We start from the raw sequence: 17,372 nt of genomic DNA on the forward strand, positions 1-17,372 counted from the left end.
TTTATATTTGCAAAAAGAATGAAACCCAACACAAAAGGAGAAAAAAAAATAACAGGGATGGGTCTTTTCAATCCAAAGATATACTCATTAACAAGATCATGTAGCAAGAAATTTCAAGACTGAAAAAAGTAAAAATATTTGCTTAACCCAAATCTGCAATTCCACCTTTCATTACTGTTTAAGTCCTTTCGCTACAAAAAAAAAAAAAAAATATATATATATATATATATATATATATATATATATATATATATATATATATATTTTCTACTAAACACTTTAGATTTCCTCAATGGGTTAATACAAGCCATCAGAGAATGGAGTAGAGGGACAGATGCTACATATTCCTTACCTAAAACTGAATATCTAACTTCCCCCTGAACAATATTGAGGACATACTCAGGTATCAAAACATCTCATCCACAAAAATACAAAAGATACATGTGACTAGTTTGAAAACTTCTTCTTTTGTGTATTGTACTTTTTTGTTAATCAAAAGACAGAAAAAGGGCTGGGGACATAGCTTGGTGGAAGATTATATACCTAGCATGCTCAAGACCCTGGATTAAATCCCCAACACTGGGAGTGAGGGGGAAGACAGAAAAAGTACAGGTATCTATACAAAATTGTTCTGTATTTAACATTGAAAATCCATTCAATAAAATGTACCATCTTCAATTTTAAAAATACACAATTGTGAAGGGACTTTTTACATCCTTGTATCATCATCTACAGCCTATAATCTAAGTGCTCAAAGGAAAACCAATAAATTACCTCATTTAAATTTTTATTCATCATTTTTGTTTGGTTTTTGGTAGGATTGAACCCAGGGATGCTTTACCACTGAACCACATCCCCCATCCTTTTTATTTTGTATTCTAAGACAGTGTCTCACTAAATTGCTTATGGTCTTGCTAAGTTGCCAAAGCTGGCCTCAAACTTACCATCCTCCTCCCTCAGCCTCCAGAGCCGCTGGCATTACAGGTGTGCACCACCACATCCAGCTTTATTCATCTTAATTCTAATAATAATCCTCTTTTACTGCCCTGCCACCCGCTAAGAAAACCACAAAAATTTTTAATAATAAATGCGGAAAGGCTTTAAGAATGTGTGGACCCAAGTGTTAACAGAATTCCAGGCAATATTCTCTTCTCTCCAAAAGCAACTAGCAGAAAAATAAAAAGCCAACTTCTTTTAAAACTACCTCCTTCCTTTTCATCCAAAAAGACAAGATTCTAGTTTTTCTTAAACATTTCTTGCCTCTAAAATAACTGTTTAGTCACAAATAAGGAAACTGTGTGTTTCAAAACCAAAAATAGGGGGAAGGGATATAACCAGGCTTTCATAAAGAACATGCATGTCCACACTCAAGCATACACAAACACCCACGCAAACACACCAAAACAAAAAAAGACAAATTAAAATCTCAAGTCTAATTTTTAAAGTTTCTTTAATTGCAAAAAAATATATGCTTCTAGTTTTAAACAAAAACCAACTATAAGGCATAAAGAAAGAAGTAAAATACCTGCCAACCTTGCCTATTCACTTCAATGCCCTTCTCCAAAGGCACCAACTATTCAATGGTTGCTTGAATTGTTTTCCAGATGTTTTAATGCATTTAAACACAAGTCTGCCTTTTCGCTGTAAAAATGCAGCATTCTCTATGAATAACTTAAAATGAAATATTTTGGTTATCTTTCCTTGTTAGAATATATAAATCAACTTCATTCTTCATGGCTGCATAGCATTCTACTGAATACTACTTAATCGGTTCCCTTCTGATAGAAGTTTAGGTTGACTCCAACTTTTTAATACTGCAGGCCATATAGTAAATAAGCACTGCTATACAGAGCATTTTATGCACTAATATCTATATTATCTATAGGATAAATTCCTAGAAATGAGACAAAAAGACTGTGCCAAAAAGCAAGGTAGTCAGCATTCTCTTTCCCATGTCCCCAACTGATTTCAGGTACCATTACTATCTATCTTTTAGTCTTCACCAGTAAAGTCGATGAAAATGGCATCTCATTTTTATTTGGTATCTCTTTAGGTAAGACTGAAGAAAGGTATGCTTATTAACTATTTGCATTCCATTGGCTCTGAAATTTTTCATTTTCCTACTGAGTTATTCATAAATTTTTTGAGCTTTTTACCAATTTTTAGGAGTTTTCAGCCAGCCTTTGGTCAAACATGCTATAAATAAAGTCCAGTGTGCTACTTAACTTGATTTATGGTGCTTTCAGCCCTCCAAAAATTTTTAGATTTGTATTCAATTAAATTAATCTTTCCCTTCATCGTTTTAGTTTTATATCATTTAAGGGAAGCTCTTTCCCAGGCAGAAATTTGGGGAAAATTGTTTATATAGTAACTTCTATTTTATTCCTTAAATGCTGTCAATAATACTGGCATAATAGTTCCTTCAGAGACTGCTCCCTGTTCATATCATTATTGAACATAAATCAACAATAGTTTCTCTAAAAACTTTCCTATAACCAACTAGTGGGCAGTTCTGTGCTAATTAAATATTGTTTATAACTACTGTATCAAAAATTTAGTTTATTACTTTTAAGTTTCTTCTTGAAATCTACAAGTTGCAAAATAACTACCAAGCAGGCTTAATTTCTAGCAAGCCCAACTCTCTGTTCAATCCTTAAACTTCAACAGCATGAATGTAAAATAAAACCCGACAACTAGATCTTTCCTAGTGTAGCTGTAATTTAGTCATCTCTATAAGTCAAGGAATACTTCCTGTATGAACAAACTTGCAGTTTTGCAATAGCAGAAAATGCTTATGGTGGTGCTATCTACACAGTATTCTGTTCTTTCCTATCTCAGGTTCTGAAACAACAACAACAAAAAGTTCTACTTCAAAACACAATTATAAAATAAGTCTCTTGAGTTAGTATAACAATTCAAACTATCCCTTAAAGCTAATCAGATACTTAATCTAGACACCCTCTCTCAAGGGGGGGAAACAAACCTTAAGTTTTCTATCTCACAGTTTCAGGTATCAGGCCATTTTCAGTCTTCCACCTCTTTACTGACTGGCACAAATAATAGAACTTGGAAGTTAAGGCAATTGACACAACTCAGAGGGGAAAAAGAGTATCTTCCACAATTTGGACAGTACTTGTTTAGCATGTATGGGTTTCCAAAGTGGTGGTCAACTCTTGAAACTACCCTAGAAGCATCATAACACTTCACATCCAAGGACTGCCAATTCCATTCAGTGGCTTCCTTCCCCTTTGGGAACTATTCAAAAAGTTACTACTTTCTTTTACAACTACTCACCCAGGCCTCTTCCACTGATGAAAGCAGGCAAAGCCCACGCTGTGTGTCTGTCTCCTAGAGAAGATTGCATCTTTTATTTATCGCCCCTTGGCTTTATTTTCACAGTGAATTCCTGGCTTAAATGCAATCAGCCAAGAAACCCTCCCTATGTGCTCTCCTGTCATTCCTCATTGCTTGCAAGCAGAGTCAAGCACAGAGAAAGAAAAAAGAAAAAGAAAGAAAGAAAAACCTCAACGTTGCCAGCCAAGCCATAAAAATTTACACTCTAGTTTGTTATATACTGAGAAACTATAGATGTGTTTCAATCCATTTCAAACCAGCAGAAAAGAAAAATGATATAACTTTGAAGAATGCTAATTAGATGTTAAAAAGGAGGAGGGAGGCAAAAAGGATGGATAGCCTCAAAAGCTAGCCCCTCTAAACAGAAGGAAAGGGTGCTGAGCATAGAAAAGGACAACACTGGGGGCTGCCTTTGGAAATAAATGACCATGCAGAAAATCACGTTTGAAGATTGCATTAGAATTCAAATTAACCAGACCGGATTAAAACAAATCTTAATTCTCTCTTGGGGCCACTATCCAGACCCACACCCCACTCCCCCAAAGGAGGCGGCTAAAAAGAATGGATTACAGAGAGAAAAGACTAAGTGAGAAACCAGAGATGCTTCCGAAAGCTATCCACATCCGTTTTGTATGGTGTTCACTACAATTTCAACATGGTAAAGAATTGGAAAAAATGCAATTTGTAATTTGGAGAAAATATGCAGAGAGAGGAGTTTCACTATAGCATTGTTCATTTTGATGCAGTTCAAACACTCCCATCGTTATGGCTGGCAAGATATCTGGACAGAATGGGGGGGGGGGGACATTCCGGAGGTGGAAGGCCAGGGGACGCTTTTAAACTCGGTATTTGAGAAAACTCTCATGGTCTGTCAGAGAAAAGAGGGCTGTGCTGCTTTAAATCACAAGTCCTTCTCTTGCCTTTGTCAAATATCTTCTACTTTGCAAGCCCTGAAAAGAAATAAAGAGACTCTTTTGTTTGGTTTCCCCTTTTCGGAGACTGACAGAAAATTGAAAAGGGCACAAATAAACCTACAAACGGGAACAAACTGCTGGGTCGTGCCCAGCAGCCGCGCCAAGGGGACGCGGGAGCGGCCGCAGAGCCCGTTGCCTGCGCTCCTGCAATCCGACTTCAAATGGCAGTCCAGAGGTGCTCCTGGCGGCTCGCCGAAGCACCACGACCTGACCCCAGCGCGGACCAAGCTCAGGCGGCGAGGCTCCCGAGCCGCCCCACAGAAAAGGGAAGCGCGAGCTGCTCCCTCTGGGGCCCGCGCCCTTAAATTCGCGAGCGTCCTCGGAGACCGAGGTTCCTCTGTAGAGGGTCCAACCTGCCGCCGCCTCCCTACCTCGCTACTCGGGGACAGGGGAGGCTCGGGGAACGCAGGACACTCAAAGCGGGACGGCCGGCGGACCTCGCCTGCGCCAGACGCAGCAGCGACCCCGGAGGGTCGCGGCTGCCCGCCCGTCGGAGCCCTGAGCGCAGCGGCCACCAAGCAGCGTTAATATGCATTCCCCTCCCCTCAAATCGCGATGGGAAGGAGGAGGAAAAGGAAGAAAGAAGAGCGAAAGACAGACCAGAGGAGAGGGGGGGAGAGTGCAGAGCGGCCCGGCCCCGGCTCGGCCGGGCCGGCATTGTCTGTGCGGCCCGCGCCCCCTCCCCCGCCCCGCACGGCCCCTTCACACACCGGAGCCCGAGCCCGACCGTCCGCCCGCGCCTTTGTCCACGTCCGCCCAGCAAGACGGGCGAGCAGCCCTCCAGGATGTACGCCCCGAGGAGGGCAGGGAGAGCGCCAAGAGCCGGGGGGACGCCTACACCCACCCCGCCGACCCTGCGGAGGGGCGCGTCCTGCTGATTCATTTCCACTCGCACTGGCCCGTCCGGGGAGACCAAGACGGGGGCGGGGACGGAGAGAGGAAATGGGCGCTCTGTTCGCATGGACTGTCCGAGCCAGTGAGGACACGGGGCGGGGGTGCGAGCGCGCGCCGGGCTGCGGGGATGCCCGCGAAGGAGGAACGGGCGGCCTCCCAGAGGGACTGACGGACGGACAGACGGCCCGCAGCTGCCCCGTGACTCACCGACTTGCAGGACGTTGTCTACGCAGCCGTTCTCCAGCAACGCGATGCCCCTGCGGAAGGGCAACCGCGTTTCGTCGCCGCCGTCCGCCGCCCCGGCGGCCCCCACCGACGGGGCCCCGGCCCCCGCGGCGGCGGCGGCGGCGGCGGCGGCAGCGGCGGCGGCGGCGGCGGCCGAGGTGGCGGCCGGCGAGGACGAGGAGCCGCCGCCGCCAGTGCCGCCGCCCGCGCCGCCGGGGCCGCCGCTGTCGTCGCCGGGGCCGCCCGCGGCGCCGCCACCGGTGTTGAAGGACGAGTACATGCAGATCTCCCGCTCGCTGCGGGGAAAGGACCAGTAGACTATGCGGCGTTGCACCGGCTCCGGGATGCGCTCGAAGCGCTCTTCCACGCGCTGGAACGGCCACTTCTCCGCCACCCTGCGCGCTGCGATGTCCAGCAGCGACTCGGGGCTCTGGGTCTTGCCCGGCGGCAGCAGCGCCGCGCCGCCCCCGCACGCCGCCGCAGCCGCTCCGCCCGCCCGCGGGCCCGGCCGACAGGCAGAGCTGTAGCCGCTACCCGCGCCGCCGCCGCCGCTACTGCCCCCGCCGCCGCCGCCGCCGCCGCCCGGCCGGCAGCAGAGCCGTTTCGCGGGAGGAGGCTGCTGTCCGCGCTCCGCCATGACCGCGCCGCTTCTAACCCGACAGCGGAAGTGCCGGGACCCTATAAACGGCACAAGGAAGCGCGACACGCAAACGCCGTGGCGACGCCACGCTGCCATGTAGGGCCCGCCGCTCCTTGTACGGGCACGAGAGGTGTGGCCTTCTCCGTGACGCAGAGGCTGAGGCGGAGCTCCGATAGGGAGAACCTCGGACTGGGGGCGGGGCCTATGCAAATCGCTGGACTGAAACATAAATAGAGCACTCGGCGGACACGGGGGCGGCGGGGGCGGCCGGGTTGGGTGCCGGCTGGGTTGTGAGAATGTCAGGCTGCCGTGACGCGGGGGGCGGGACTCAGGCGGGGTTCCCGCGGGAGGGGGCGGATCTCTGGGTCTTGCCCAAAGTGGGTGAGTCTCTGTGCCCCCTGCCTACCCAACTTACCCCTCCAGTTCTTTACGTCTCTTTGATGTCCGACAAGTGAAGAAGAGCCATTTGGGTCGTAGCAGGGAGGGAGGGGAGCCAGGGGGTGTGCAGAGAGGAGTGTTCGGGGGCTTATGGGGGCGGGGCCCGCCGTCCGATGCCCCACCCCCCGTCAGCCTGCCCGCCGGGGGAAAAGCCTCTGGGCGGAGGAGGCGCTTTCAAAACAAAGAAATGCGGCACGGAGTCCGGGGGACGCGGGTGGAGAGGAAGGCGGAGGAGGCGCGGCCGAGGCAGCCTGGCTGCCCGCTTCCCTTCCAGCCAGTCCGGGGAACTCCCCCCACCCCCAGCCGAGGCTGCAGCTCGGGGGAAGGGGGAGGAGGGCTGTGCACGGCGGTTGTTTCCACTTCACTTTTGTAGACCCGGTGGGAAAAGAGAGCGCCCGCGTAGCTGCACCGCACCCAGCCCTGAGCCCCGCGTCCGCTCTGTCCCGGCGGCCGGTCTGGGAACCGAGCCGGCCGAGTGCCCGAAAAGGAGCAGAGCTCTTGGAACCTGCCCCGCAGCACCGCGACGCGCGTCCCGAGCTAGCCGCGGCTGCTTCTCCCTTTCACTTCCTCGATCCCTTCGGGCTAGGAGGCCGGAGACGGGTGGAGCCGGGGAGCTTGAGATGCCCGTAGCCGCGCCGCCGAGATCCGCTCCAGACCCTGGGTTCTGCAGGTCGGGTGGAGTGTTCACCGGGCAGTGGATTTAGCAAACACACCTTTGTGAGTACACACGCCACGGGGCGGGCGCAAACCCCACGGGCGCGCGCTCACACGGCCCAGCCGGCTGCAGACGGGTGGTGGACAGCGGCAGCGAGCGCGCTCGGTGCGCACTTGGGTCTGCGGCCGGGCTCGGACTCTGGAGTCCCGGAGCTCGGGACACGTACCGCTTTCCTTGCGACCCTGGCGGCGCCAGAAAGGCCTGTTTTCCGGGGGCTAGGCAGCGAGGGAGAGCTGGCGAGACAGGGAGCGCACGCTGGTCGCTGGTGTGAGGGCGCGGGCGGAGACAGAGGAGCGAGTCCAGGTCTGAACCGAGAACCCTGCGGACATTGTTCTTCGCACTCCACAGAGCTTGGTCAGGTCACGTCCAAGCGCAGACTTAACTACCACGTTAGACACCCTTATTCTGCCCCACCTACTGTTTTTACTGTAAACAGTGTTATAGATACTGTCCTATTGTTGAAGATAAATGGTATCTCCTTTGACACTTTCTCATCTTTTAAGGTTATCCACTGCTACCCACCGCCTGCCTTTTAGCCTGGATTTAAAAGGAAAGAGCGCGTCGCGTTTTAAAGAAAACCGCCCACTCAGGGCCCAGGCGGTGGAGACCTTGAGCTCAAAGTCGGGCCTCCATGAGCCCCAGGCTCCTGCAGGTCACTGGGGACCGAACGCTGGCGGACTTTCCATAGCTGCTTACTTGTTAGGAAATTTTTGGTGACATTATGTTTTTGTATATCTGTCTAGTATTTTTCTGGGCATCTCCTCAATGCCAAGGAAAAGGCCTGGGCAGAAAACTGGAAGATCTTTATGGGTAGATAGAAGGTGAAATATCTTTCCTCCAGTTATTTCTTTTCTAAACCTCTTTAAAAATAAAAATAATTTTTTAAAAAATATATTTTAAGACAGGTGATTGAAGAAAATAAGTTGAAAGGCATAACAGAATTTGAGCTCCACTTTGCACTCAGAAACAGTAATGATCCGATTTAGGCTTGTGTAATGTGTAGATTTTCACACGTGTATACACAGACTCACTGAACTGGAAAGTTAAAGATGACAAAACCTGTGCCCCCAGACAGGTTAAGTGACACATTCAGGGTTATATGGGGTGTTAGGGGAAGAAATTAATTCACATTGAACAGGAAAATAGACACCTTAAAAGATACCTGACCTTTAGAGATTTTAATATTGTAGTGAACCAAAGAGAACTGGATTTAAGGCATGACCTTTCTCTGGAAGAACTTAATTTAACTGTAATTCAAAGACAAGTCCAGGGCCATCAGCTCCATCTGAACTAGTTTACCCCCTTCAGTCTCTGATGCTGTGACCACTAACTCCCTCTTAAACTGCCACCTCATCCCTGGGCTTCCCTAAGGCTATGCTGTCATTTGTTAGTCTCCTACTTGTCTTCCATCTTTTTTAGTTTCTCTTCCTCCAAATTGTTTAATGTACACCCTGCCCTATAGTTTAACATGGTCTTCTCTATTTTTGGTGACCCATCACTTGGAGAATTTCCAGCATCCACTCTATCAAAAAAAAAAAAAAAAAACAACTATTTCCAAAGCTACTTGTTTATCTCTTCCCAGTGGCCACCTCACTTTTCCATCACCTCAGGATGCCCATGGGCACCTCAAATCCAAAGTACTGCTTTTCTCCAGAGTCTGTATTCCCTCTGTCCCCTGAATTTTTATTGCTGCTGTCGCCTGTTCCTAGGGCCCCCCCCCAAGCTGTTTTCCTCTTTGACTTTGCCTCTTGCCTGCAACTCCCACAGTTTTACTTGCTGTGTTGTCTATCCCAGCCCTTCTTGCTGCTCACAGTCAATTATTCCTCCTCTTCACTCTGCAAGAGCCTCCTCACTGGCATGTCTGTATAGCCCTTCCTCCTCCAAATCCTCCTCCACCCAGCTGCTGTGCTTCCTAAAGTACATTTCTGATGGTGTCACCCTCCTGCTCAAGTCCCTTTTAAATGATTCTCTGCTGCCTACTGGAAAAAATTCAAACTCAGATCTGATATTGATCAAACCCAACTTTCCAGCCTTGTCTCTCACTAAAACCCAAAAGAACTTCTCCCTTTCCCTAACAGAAATTCAGATGTGTTCCAACAGGATTTGTCCACACATTTGCTCAAGACATTCCTGTGGCCTGAAATATCTCTCTTCCCTGGCAACTTGTCAAATTCCTACCCTTCCTTCAAGGATTTGCTCAAATACACCTGGGTGTGTGATCTCTCGCTCTCCGTGAGTCCTTCTAACACTTTGGATCTTCCTTGTGACATTCATACAGTTCTGCCTAGCATCACAGTTATGTACATAACTGTCTAAGCCATTGTCTTCTCTCCCTTTCCTAGCTAGAAATTCTGTGAGGTTCTGAATCATGCCTCCTCCATCTCTGTAGTCTCTGAGTGCCCAGCACAGTACCACAAGGCTTATGCCTCCCCAGAAGTTAGCTACACCCATGAGCAAGTGGTGGTATGTCATCCTTGGCTGATGCTTGTGCCACCCTCATTTGTAGAGATTTACAGCATTTTTTCCTGGTGTTCATAAAAATAATTACTAAATTACTTATAATTGCCCTTTTCCAGCAGGCTTCTACCCCAGGGACCAAATCAAGGGTAGAGCCCTCTCCAATGTTTCCCATTAGGCAATGGTAGGAAATCAAGTACAGAAAGTGTACAGCTTCCCATATGCAATGACTCATCATATCACATCACACCACACCACATCAGTTAGTATGGTCAAGAGCTAGGCTCCCCAAAGGCTTCATAAATAGTACTCCCAGGAGTTAAACTGATGAACATAAGGAAGAGAGAACTCTCCACCTCCACCCAGACACTATATCCAGTACCTGCCCCAGTGCAATTAAATGCATAGCTAGATGGATAGATGAATGGCAAAGGAATTTATTTAAAAAGAGCAGTGGAGTCCTAGCCAGAGATCCATCATGGCTCCATTAACTTAAAAATGAAAATTTTGAATTAAATTCAATGACAGTTTATCAAATTCCTGAAGTGGTGTTTTTCAGAGACCCCTCAGGTACCCCAAGCATAACGCATGTAACTTTGGAGCTAGAGACCAAAAAGTAACACCTGTTGCAAAGCTCCCCACATGAGTCTTCTTCACATTAAAGCTACCCTTTGATTGCCAAAATGTCATAATCCTCAATGCTTAGGAGGAAGCTGCAGAAATAAAACAGGGCATTGCCTCATTATTGCTAGTCATCTCAGCTAATTAAGACAATAATTTGCCATTAGTAGGAAGGTTCCAACACATGAAAATTGGATTAGGTCTAAAGAACTTCAAAGTCATTTAAAGAGGGACATAAAGTTATGTACATTTGCATACTGTTTTTATAGTGAAATATGTTTTTGATATTATAACCAGAGCTAATTATATTCCATAGAATATAATTCGATCGTTTGGAGGGAATAAAAGCCGAAAACAGTATAGTTAGGCTATGAACCAGGCAGTAGTCTCCCATCCAGTAGTATGACAGAGAATTCCATTCTGTGTGGCTAAAAGGGATAAAGAAAGAGATATTAGCAATGACACTTCATCCATGAAAAATGTCCTTAAATAGGGAAAGTGTCAAAAGATTTTCCTTGCCAGTCTTTTTTACCAAAAGCTTTCTTGGGCAAAATAAATAAATAAAGTTGGCAAGGAATAATCAACCCAAAACAAGTCAGTTTGAAACTTGCTCTATTTTTTTTAAGAGGAGAAAAATTGATGCTACAGAATCAAGCCACTTCACTATTAATATTTTTAGAGAACTAGGTCCTTTACAAACAAGAACTCATGTTGATGCCCCAGCCCTCCCTATACAAGAAGCAAATGAAGAAACTGAGACTGAGAAATTTGCTAAAAGTTATTTGACTCCTAATCAATCAGGGAATTCAAATTGAGTTTGTCTGATTCCAAAGCCAGAAGAACTCTTTTCATTATCCAGTGTCTCCCAAACTTGCCAGATCATCAGAACCATCTTGAGCACTTGTTAAAAATATAGATTTCTTTTACTGATTTCCTGGATATTCTTATCAGCAGGTGTGGGATGGCATTAACCCATACCCTGGATAGTTCTTCCTAAGAGATAACTTTGGAAAACATCTATCTCATACCACATTGTCACCAGTTCATTCCTTAAGATGTACTCTTTCAAAATTTGCTATAATTATAAGTAAATATATTCAATCACTGATAACCAACAGATCTTTTCCATCCTACTTCTTTAAAAAGTGTATTCTGTTAAGGTAGAAACCTTTAAAGTTTTAAAAAATAAATTATTACCTCTCAACACATACCAAAAAATCAGATTGGCAATTTACTTACAAATTAAACTGCTTCGTATTTTATGATTTGGACAATAATTCTACCTTCTAAAGGTAATATGTACTATTTGCTTTCATTAAATATTAGGTAATCTACTCTTGTTAACTTTTAAAAAACATTTTATGTAAATAGAATCTTTGTACAATTTCAATGTTGTAAAAACAGACCATTCTCTTCATTCTACCATTCAGTCCAAAGTGCAATGGTAAAGATCTTAGGAAATAAAAACTACTCAGAACAGAAATGATTTTCAAGTCTCAAAACAGGCTTAAAACTAAATGGTAGCCAAAAGAAATAGAAATTCACACTTAATTATAGCTTTTAGTCTGTTCCATTTTTAATAACTAACTTTTTACTAAGTATTTTGTTAAGATTATCACAAGATTGCTGGGCACGGTGGCACACACCTGTAATCCCAGCAGCTCCGGAAGCTGAGGCAGGAGGATTGCTCTTAAGTTTAAAGCCAGCCTCAGCGACAGCAAGGCAGTAAGCAACTCAGTGAGACCCTGTCTCTAAATAAAATACAAAATAGGGCTGGGGATGTAGCTCAGTGGTCGAGTGCCCCTGAATTCAATCCCCTGTACAAAAAAAAAAAATCACAAGATAGAAGATCATTATTTAATCAGATACAGTGATGATAGATGATATTTACTTTTACCTGCATCAACTAGGAAAAAATACTACCATTTAAACACTAAAAAGTGGTATAGAAGAATCATAATTTAGAAAATTAACAATTTCTTAAAATTGTATCAGTTTACCAGTTGACTCTTTTTCATCTCTGATATGTGATTATGGTACAAGAAAAACACATTTAAAATCTTAGATACTAGCCAGGCACTATGGGGGAACACCTATAATCCCATCTACTCAGGAGGTTGAGCAAGAGAATCCAAAGTTCAAGGCCAGCCTGGGTTATTCATCAAGACTGTGTCTCAAACTAAAAATAAAAAGAGTTGGGGATGTAACTAAATGGTAGATTGCCCCTGGGTTCATTCATTGGTACCACAAAACAACAACAACCATTAAATACTACAGTAGGAACATATTCTCTAGAGAACAAGATACTCTGACATGTATAAAGGATACATTTGTGAAAATAATGTCATTCCAAAATCATTTCACAAGCATATGGCATGAGCATTTTCCAAAGTGCTCAAACAACATTTCATTCATTCTCATTCCTGTTTGGAGAAAGTAAAGATGTAGAATTTTGACAATCCAATAACTTTAGGGGACACCTTATGCCTAGATGGAGTATTTGCATTTAAGACACAAACATGAAAATTAAAGTTAAAAATATGAAAGTCAAACTTTAAAATGGAATTATTAAGGTCATGTTATCACCTACAATATTTTTAAATATTCAAGAACTCACTCCCTGTCAAGAATAGCATCATGACAATTCAGATGTGAAAAGTGTCACTTCCAATGACTTTGTTCAAACCCAGAATTAGATAACTTGTGAAAATGAAGAGGTTTCAGCAAAAGCTGGTGTATCAGACATTTTTCCTATGTGAAGTCTACATTAACTAACACCTCCACAGAACCAGACTACAGCAAAACCAGCACTATGCAGAACCTTCCTGAGAACCATTAGGTTCCCAAAAAGCTGATCTACCAAATCAGTTTTTAGCACCAAACTGTTTTATAAAGCTTAACCCTGTATACTAGAAATGTCTCTAAAACAGTACATACTTCTTGGACTTCTTAAATATATCACAAGGAGTTAGTAAAAATACGATGATGTCCTTAAGATATACCAAGGTATATAAGGTTGTCCATAACTAAAAGCTCAGTTTTCTCCCTCCCTTTCTTTCTTTCTTCCTCCTTTCTTCTATTTTATTCCTTTTATTTTTTTCTTTTTTAAATGGTGGGGGCGGTTTACTGGGAATTGACCCTAGGGGTGCTTAACCACTGAGCCACATCCCCAGTACTTTTAATTTTTTTTTTTTTTTTTTTTGAGACAAGGTCTTGCTAAGTTGCTGAAGCTGGCCTCAAACTTGTGATCCTCCTATCTCAAACTCCCAAGTTGCTAGAATTACAGACATCTGCTGACTTACCCACTCCTTTCCTTTAAAAAAAAAAATGTTTTTATGTCCTACTTTTCTAGGTTTTTTGTTTGTTTGTTTGTTTTTGGAGGGGGTCTTCTCCTTTACAGTGTGCCTTGTTGCTTTTACTTAGGGTCATACAATCACTCATAGCATTCTTCTTCTCTTTCTGGATTATTACTTCCCCTCTACTATGGTCTCAGAATGCAAACAAACTGAGAAGTACGTATAAATAAAAATAAACTAAATTCTTAAATGAGAATCTTCCCTCTGGTTGAAATATGCGTCATCTTTGTCACACCTTTATTTTTCCTTCTTGCAGACTTCCTGGATCCCAAATGGGTCTCAGATAACAGGGAGATTATTAAATGGCTAAACTGTGGCTTCAGAGGGTTAATACATGATGATTATTGAAATCCATGTGACTGGGGTGTCTACCAAATCATCATGCACAAAATAATATCTAGTGAATATGATTTAGATTTAAAGTATTTCATGAAATCTCAACCTTTGGAACTTGGTGGGTCACTTCTGGAATCTATGGCAATGTTCTGACAGATTTCAAATGAACCAAAAGCTGCCAGTGCTAGGTCGCTTGGGAGAACTGTCTGCCCTGCATTCCTATTACAGCATGAGCTCCCCCTGGAAAGAGGGCTGGAGATCAGATCCTTCACAACCTGCCCCACAAGAGGCAAGGCTGTGCATTCCAATGACCTGGCCCTGCCCACCTCTCCAGCTAGCCTTGTCCCAAGTTCATCCCCCTCATCTGGGGCTTTGCCAAGGCAGACTGCTCAGGCCAGCTTTCAGTTCCTTGAACACTCATTTGCTCCAAAGGGCTTTTGCCCAAGAGTACCCTGTCTGGATGTTCTCTTCCCCAGGCCCTGCAGCCACTGCCAGGTTTCCTCCTACTCAGCTTCATCACACTTCCTTAGGAAAACTGGACCGCCCTGCCAGGTCAGCTCTGCCTATTACACACTCGAGTAGTTAGCTTACTTACTTCTCCTGGGAGCTCTTGTCCAAGTTGTCATTTTTCATTTAGTCATACATAGGACAGATTACCTGGAAAATAGTAGGTGCTCAATAAAGATTTGTTCACTCCATGAAGGGAGCGGAGGCACTTTGGGCAGACTGGCCTCCTTATTATGGTCAACATCAAGGTATTCCAGGAGAGCAATTGCCAACAGCTTACAAAGCACGTGGGTCTTTCCTTTCAAGAAACGAATAAATTCTACTCTATGAACATTCAGCAGCATGATGTGAAGCTATTACTGCTGTGTTCTGGAAATCATTGCATTATTTCAAGCAAAGAAATAAGAAGGAAATCTTCCCAAACAAATGTCAAAAACTTTACCACACTGTCACACATGCTGCCTGTAGCATTTGTCTTTTGTTAATTTTTTTTTCCCTGGCTTTCATCTCAAGTGTCTCTCAAATTTTGGCAATTTTGAGTCTCCCCATTACTATGGAAGAAGGAAACAATAATCTCAGAGATTGGGAGAGGAGAGAAATCCACTTTATGAGGGTTCTAGTGTTTTCCACCATCAATAGTAATTTGTGCATTGAGAGAATGTTGATTAGGAGGCAGTTCTTCTGGGTCATCAACAAATATTTATTTTTGTGCTTCTGATGTGCCAGGCATTGTTCTGCCAGGACAGTCTCCACCTCCAAACTGCTACATTGAGGATAAACATGCTCTCCCAAATGAGGGCTCTCTGGTTTATCCTTAAATGAGGTTCAAGTTGTGGAGCATGAACTAGGAGCTCTAAGTGAGATCTTTCCCTTTTCCCTCCAGGCACCAGCACAACACTTCAGACATTTCACAGAACTCTTCCTGACACCCTGGAAACGGGTTACAAAGAACCATACTATATATAGTGTCAATTTTATTTTTTTCTGTCCCTATGTCACAGGTGGATAAAGTATCTTAATTTTCAGAGCAAGAAATAAACATTCGATGTTGCTTTTTGTTTTTGTTGTTCTGAAGTCTTATTGGTTAATAATTGCTCATATCCACAGAACCCTTAACCAGTAGTAATAAAAATTCTTGAAAAATCTGGAAAAGGAAAATAGTTTGTCTCCTTAGTAGGCAAATGTCCACAATTTTACATCCTGTTAGAATGAATTTGTTTCTTTCTGACTTTGAACCTAGAACCTCCATGCATGTATATGCATATGTAAGACTTGGTTTTAGTTGGTTAAATGATACTGTATTATAAGAGTCCACACCTTGTATCACCAGAAAATTGGAAAGTTCTCTGAAGGACAGATATAAGAGATTCTAAAACCAACTATTCATTTGCTTCTGTGTGGAAATTCGGCCTGCTGGTCTCTCCCTCTCTGTTTAAGTATAGACCTTCCTGTTGAGCATCAACCTGATGAATTGCTTTCCACAGCAATCCCCCACCCCCAGCTCCTTTTTCTTGCCTCTGATTCTTGCCTGAGGAATACCCAGAGGAGGCCTCTACCTAAAAAGTACATTTGAGCAAGGCAGTCTCCAGACTAAAGATATCCTTCAATTTACAATTCAACCATTAGAGTTTTGGTTCTTTGGCACCTTTGTTAGTCTTTGAAAAAATGTCAATATCCCTAGGAAGGACTAAAACTGAAGTCATTAACATTTTATGTTCCCAACAGATTCCTGAAACAACTGAGTGCCAACCCTCTGTGGAATATTAAAGTCAGGACAGGCCCTAGATAGAGGGCAGTGCTAAAGGAAAGAGGGACCTCTGTGTGGTGAAATTAACACTGAAGGGGCTTCACTAATTCTACCCTGGATTTCACTCTTCAATTAATAGGCTCTCCATAACGGTCTCTTTCTCCACCCACAACACCCACAACCACTTTGTTTCTCTTGCCTAGGTTTGACTGTGTGTGAGGCTGTGTGTGTGCATTTTACCTCTGTGCGTGAACATCTGTGTCTATATCCCCAGGTCTTTCTTTGGTCGTGACACTGGCTTGTCTAATGGTGGTAATCATAAAAAATTAATTCAGATTACTTGTTGGATGATTTAGGTATTTTCAGCTTCATTAACAGCTAATCACTGCACAATGGATTACTCCTCCAGGGTTTGAAATATGCCTTCAAGGTGGCTAGACTCCCGGAATGATCATGTAAGGGGACTTCAAGAGGGTGTCCTATACACACAGCTATTATGTCTTTTGTATGAACATGTGTTTGCCTATGAACTGTCTGTGCATGTTCTTGGCAGATCCCCTTTCTTATTCTCCACTCGCTGCCGCACCCCACTCTCTACCAGGTCTGTCTTCAGATCCCTCGGTCACCAAACCTCCCAGAGAGGGGCGAGAGCTCATTTAGGTCTAGCAGCACCCTGAGAGGAGCACCCCAGTTTTCCCTTGGCAGAGACAGGCCAGCCAACTGTACCCATCAGGGTTCACAATGAAGCTGGAGGTGAAAGGTGTATAGTCTGAAGGCTGAGAAAGGTACCACTGGGGATATTACCAAGTATATTACCACCCTTGGAAGGTGCTCATCTTGCCATGACCTGAGGAACAAATTAGCATCAGTGACAAAAGTGTGACCCTAAAGCCAAGGTCTTATGTGAATTCTGTCTCCAACCACTGAAAATATTCTGGTGGGCGTGGAAGTTTGGTTGGCACAGAAGCCAATGAACACACCGCCCTCTTCCATGACAGCCCAGGCTTTGACCAACAAAAGTCGGGTTCACCACAGTGGCAGCAGATTAAGGTAGGGCACGGGACTCAAACCTTGCATCCACATCTAAATCCTGTTTTTGCAGGTCTTA

At 44.5% G+C, this 17,372-nt stretch overlaps 1 protein-coding gene and 1 long non-coding RNA gene across 3 annotated transcripts in view; one reads left to right on the forward strand and one right to left on the reverse strand.

Annotated features, from left to right (window-relative positions):
* ZSWIM6 (zinc finger SWIM-type containing 6) overlaps positions 1–6,111 on the reverse strand; it is a gene marked incomplete at its 3' end in the record, with an annotated part of 190,587 nt that extends 184,476 nt beyond the window's left edge. Inside the window, exon 1 of the mRNA XM_081291106.1 lies at positions 5,430–6,111. Coding sequence (XP_081147232.1) covers positions 5,430–6,084 — 655 coding nt within the window. The 5' untranslated portion in view covers positions 6,085–6,111. The remainder of the gene's footprint in view (positions 1–5,429) is intronic.
* A 297-nt stretch (positions 6,112–6,408) lies between these two features.
* Positions 6,409–17,372, forward strand: part of LOC308653761 — a 40,488-nt gene continuing 29,524 nt past the window's right edge. For both annotated transcript variants that reach the window (XR_014023108.1, XR_014023109.1), the window contains exon 1: positions 6,409–7,242. This is a non-coding gene — a long non-coding RNA (uncharacterized lncRNA). The remainder of the gene's footprint in view (positions 7,243–17,372) is intronic.

This window comes from Spermophilus citellus, assembly GCF_964194105.1.
Source record: "Spermophilus citellus genome assembly, chromosome: 1".
In the NCBI taxonomy this organism is placed as follows: domain Eukaryota; kingdom Metazoa; phylum Chordata; class Mammalia; order Rodentia; family Sciuridae; genus Spermophilus; species Spermophilus citellus.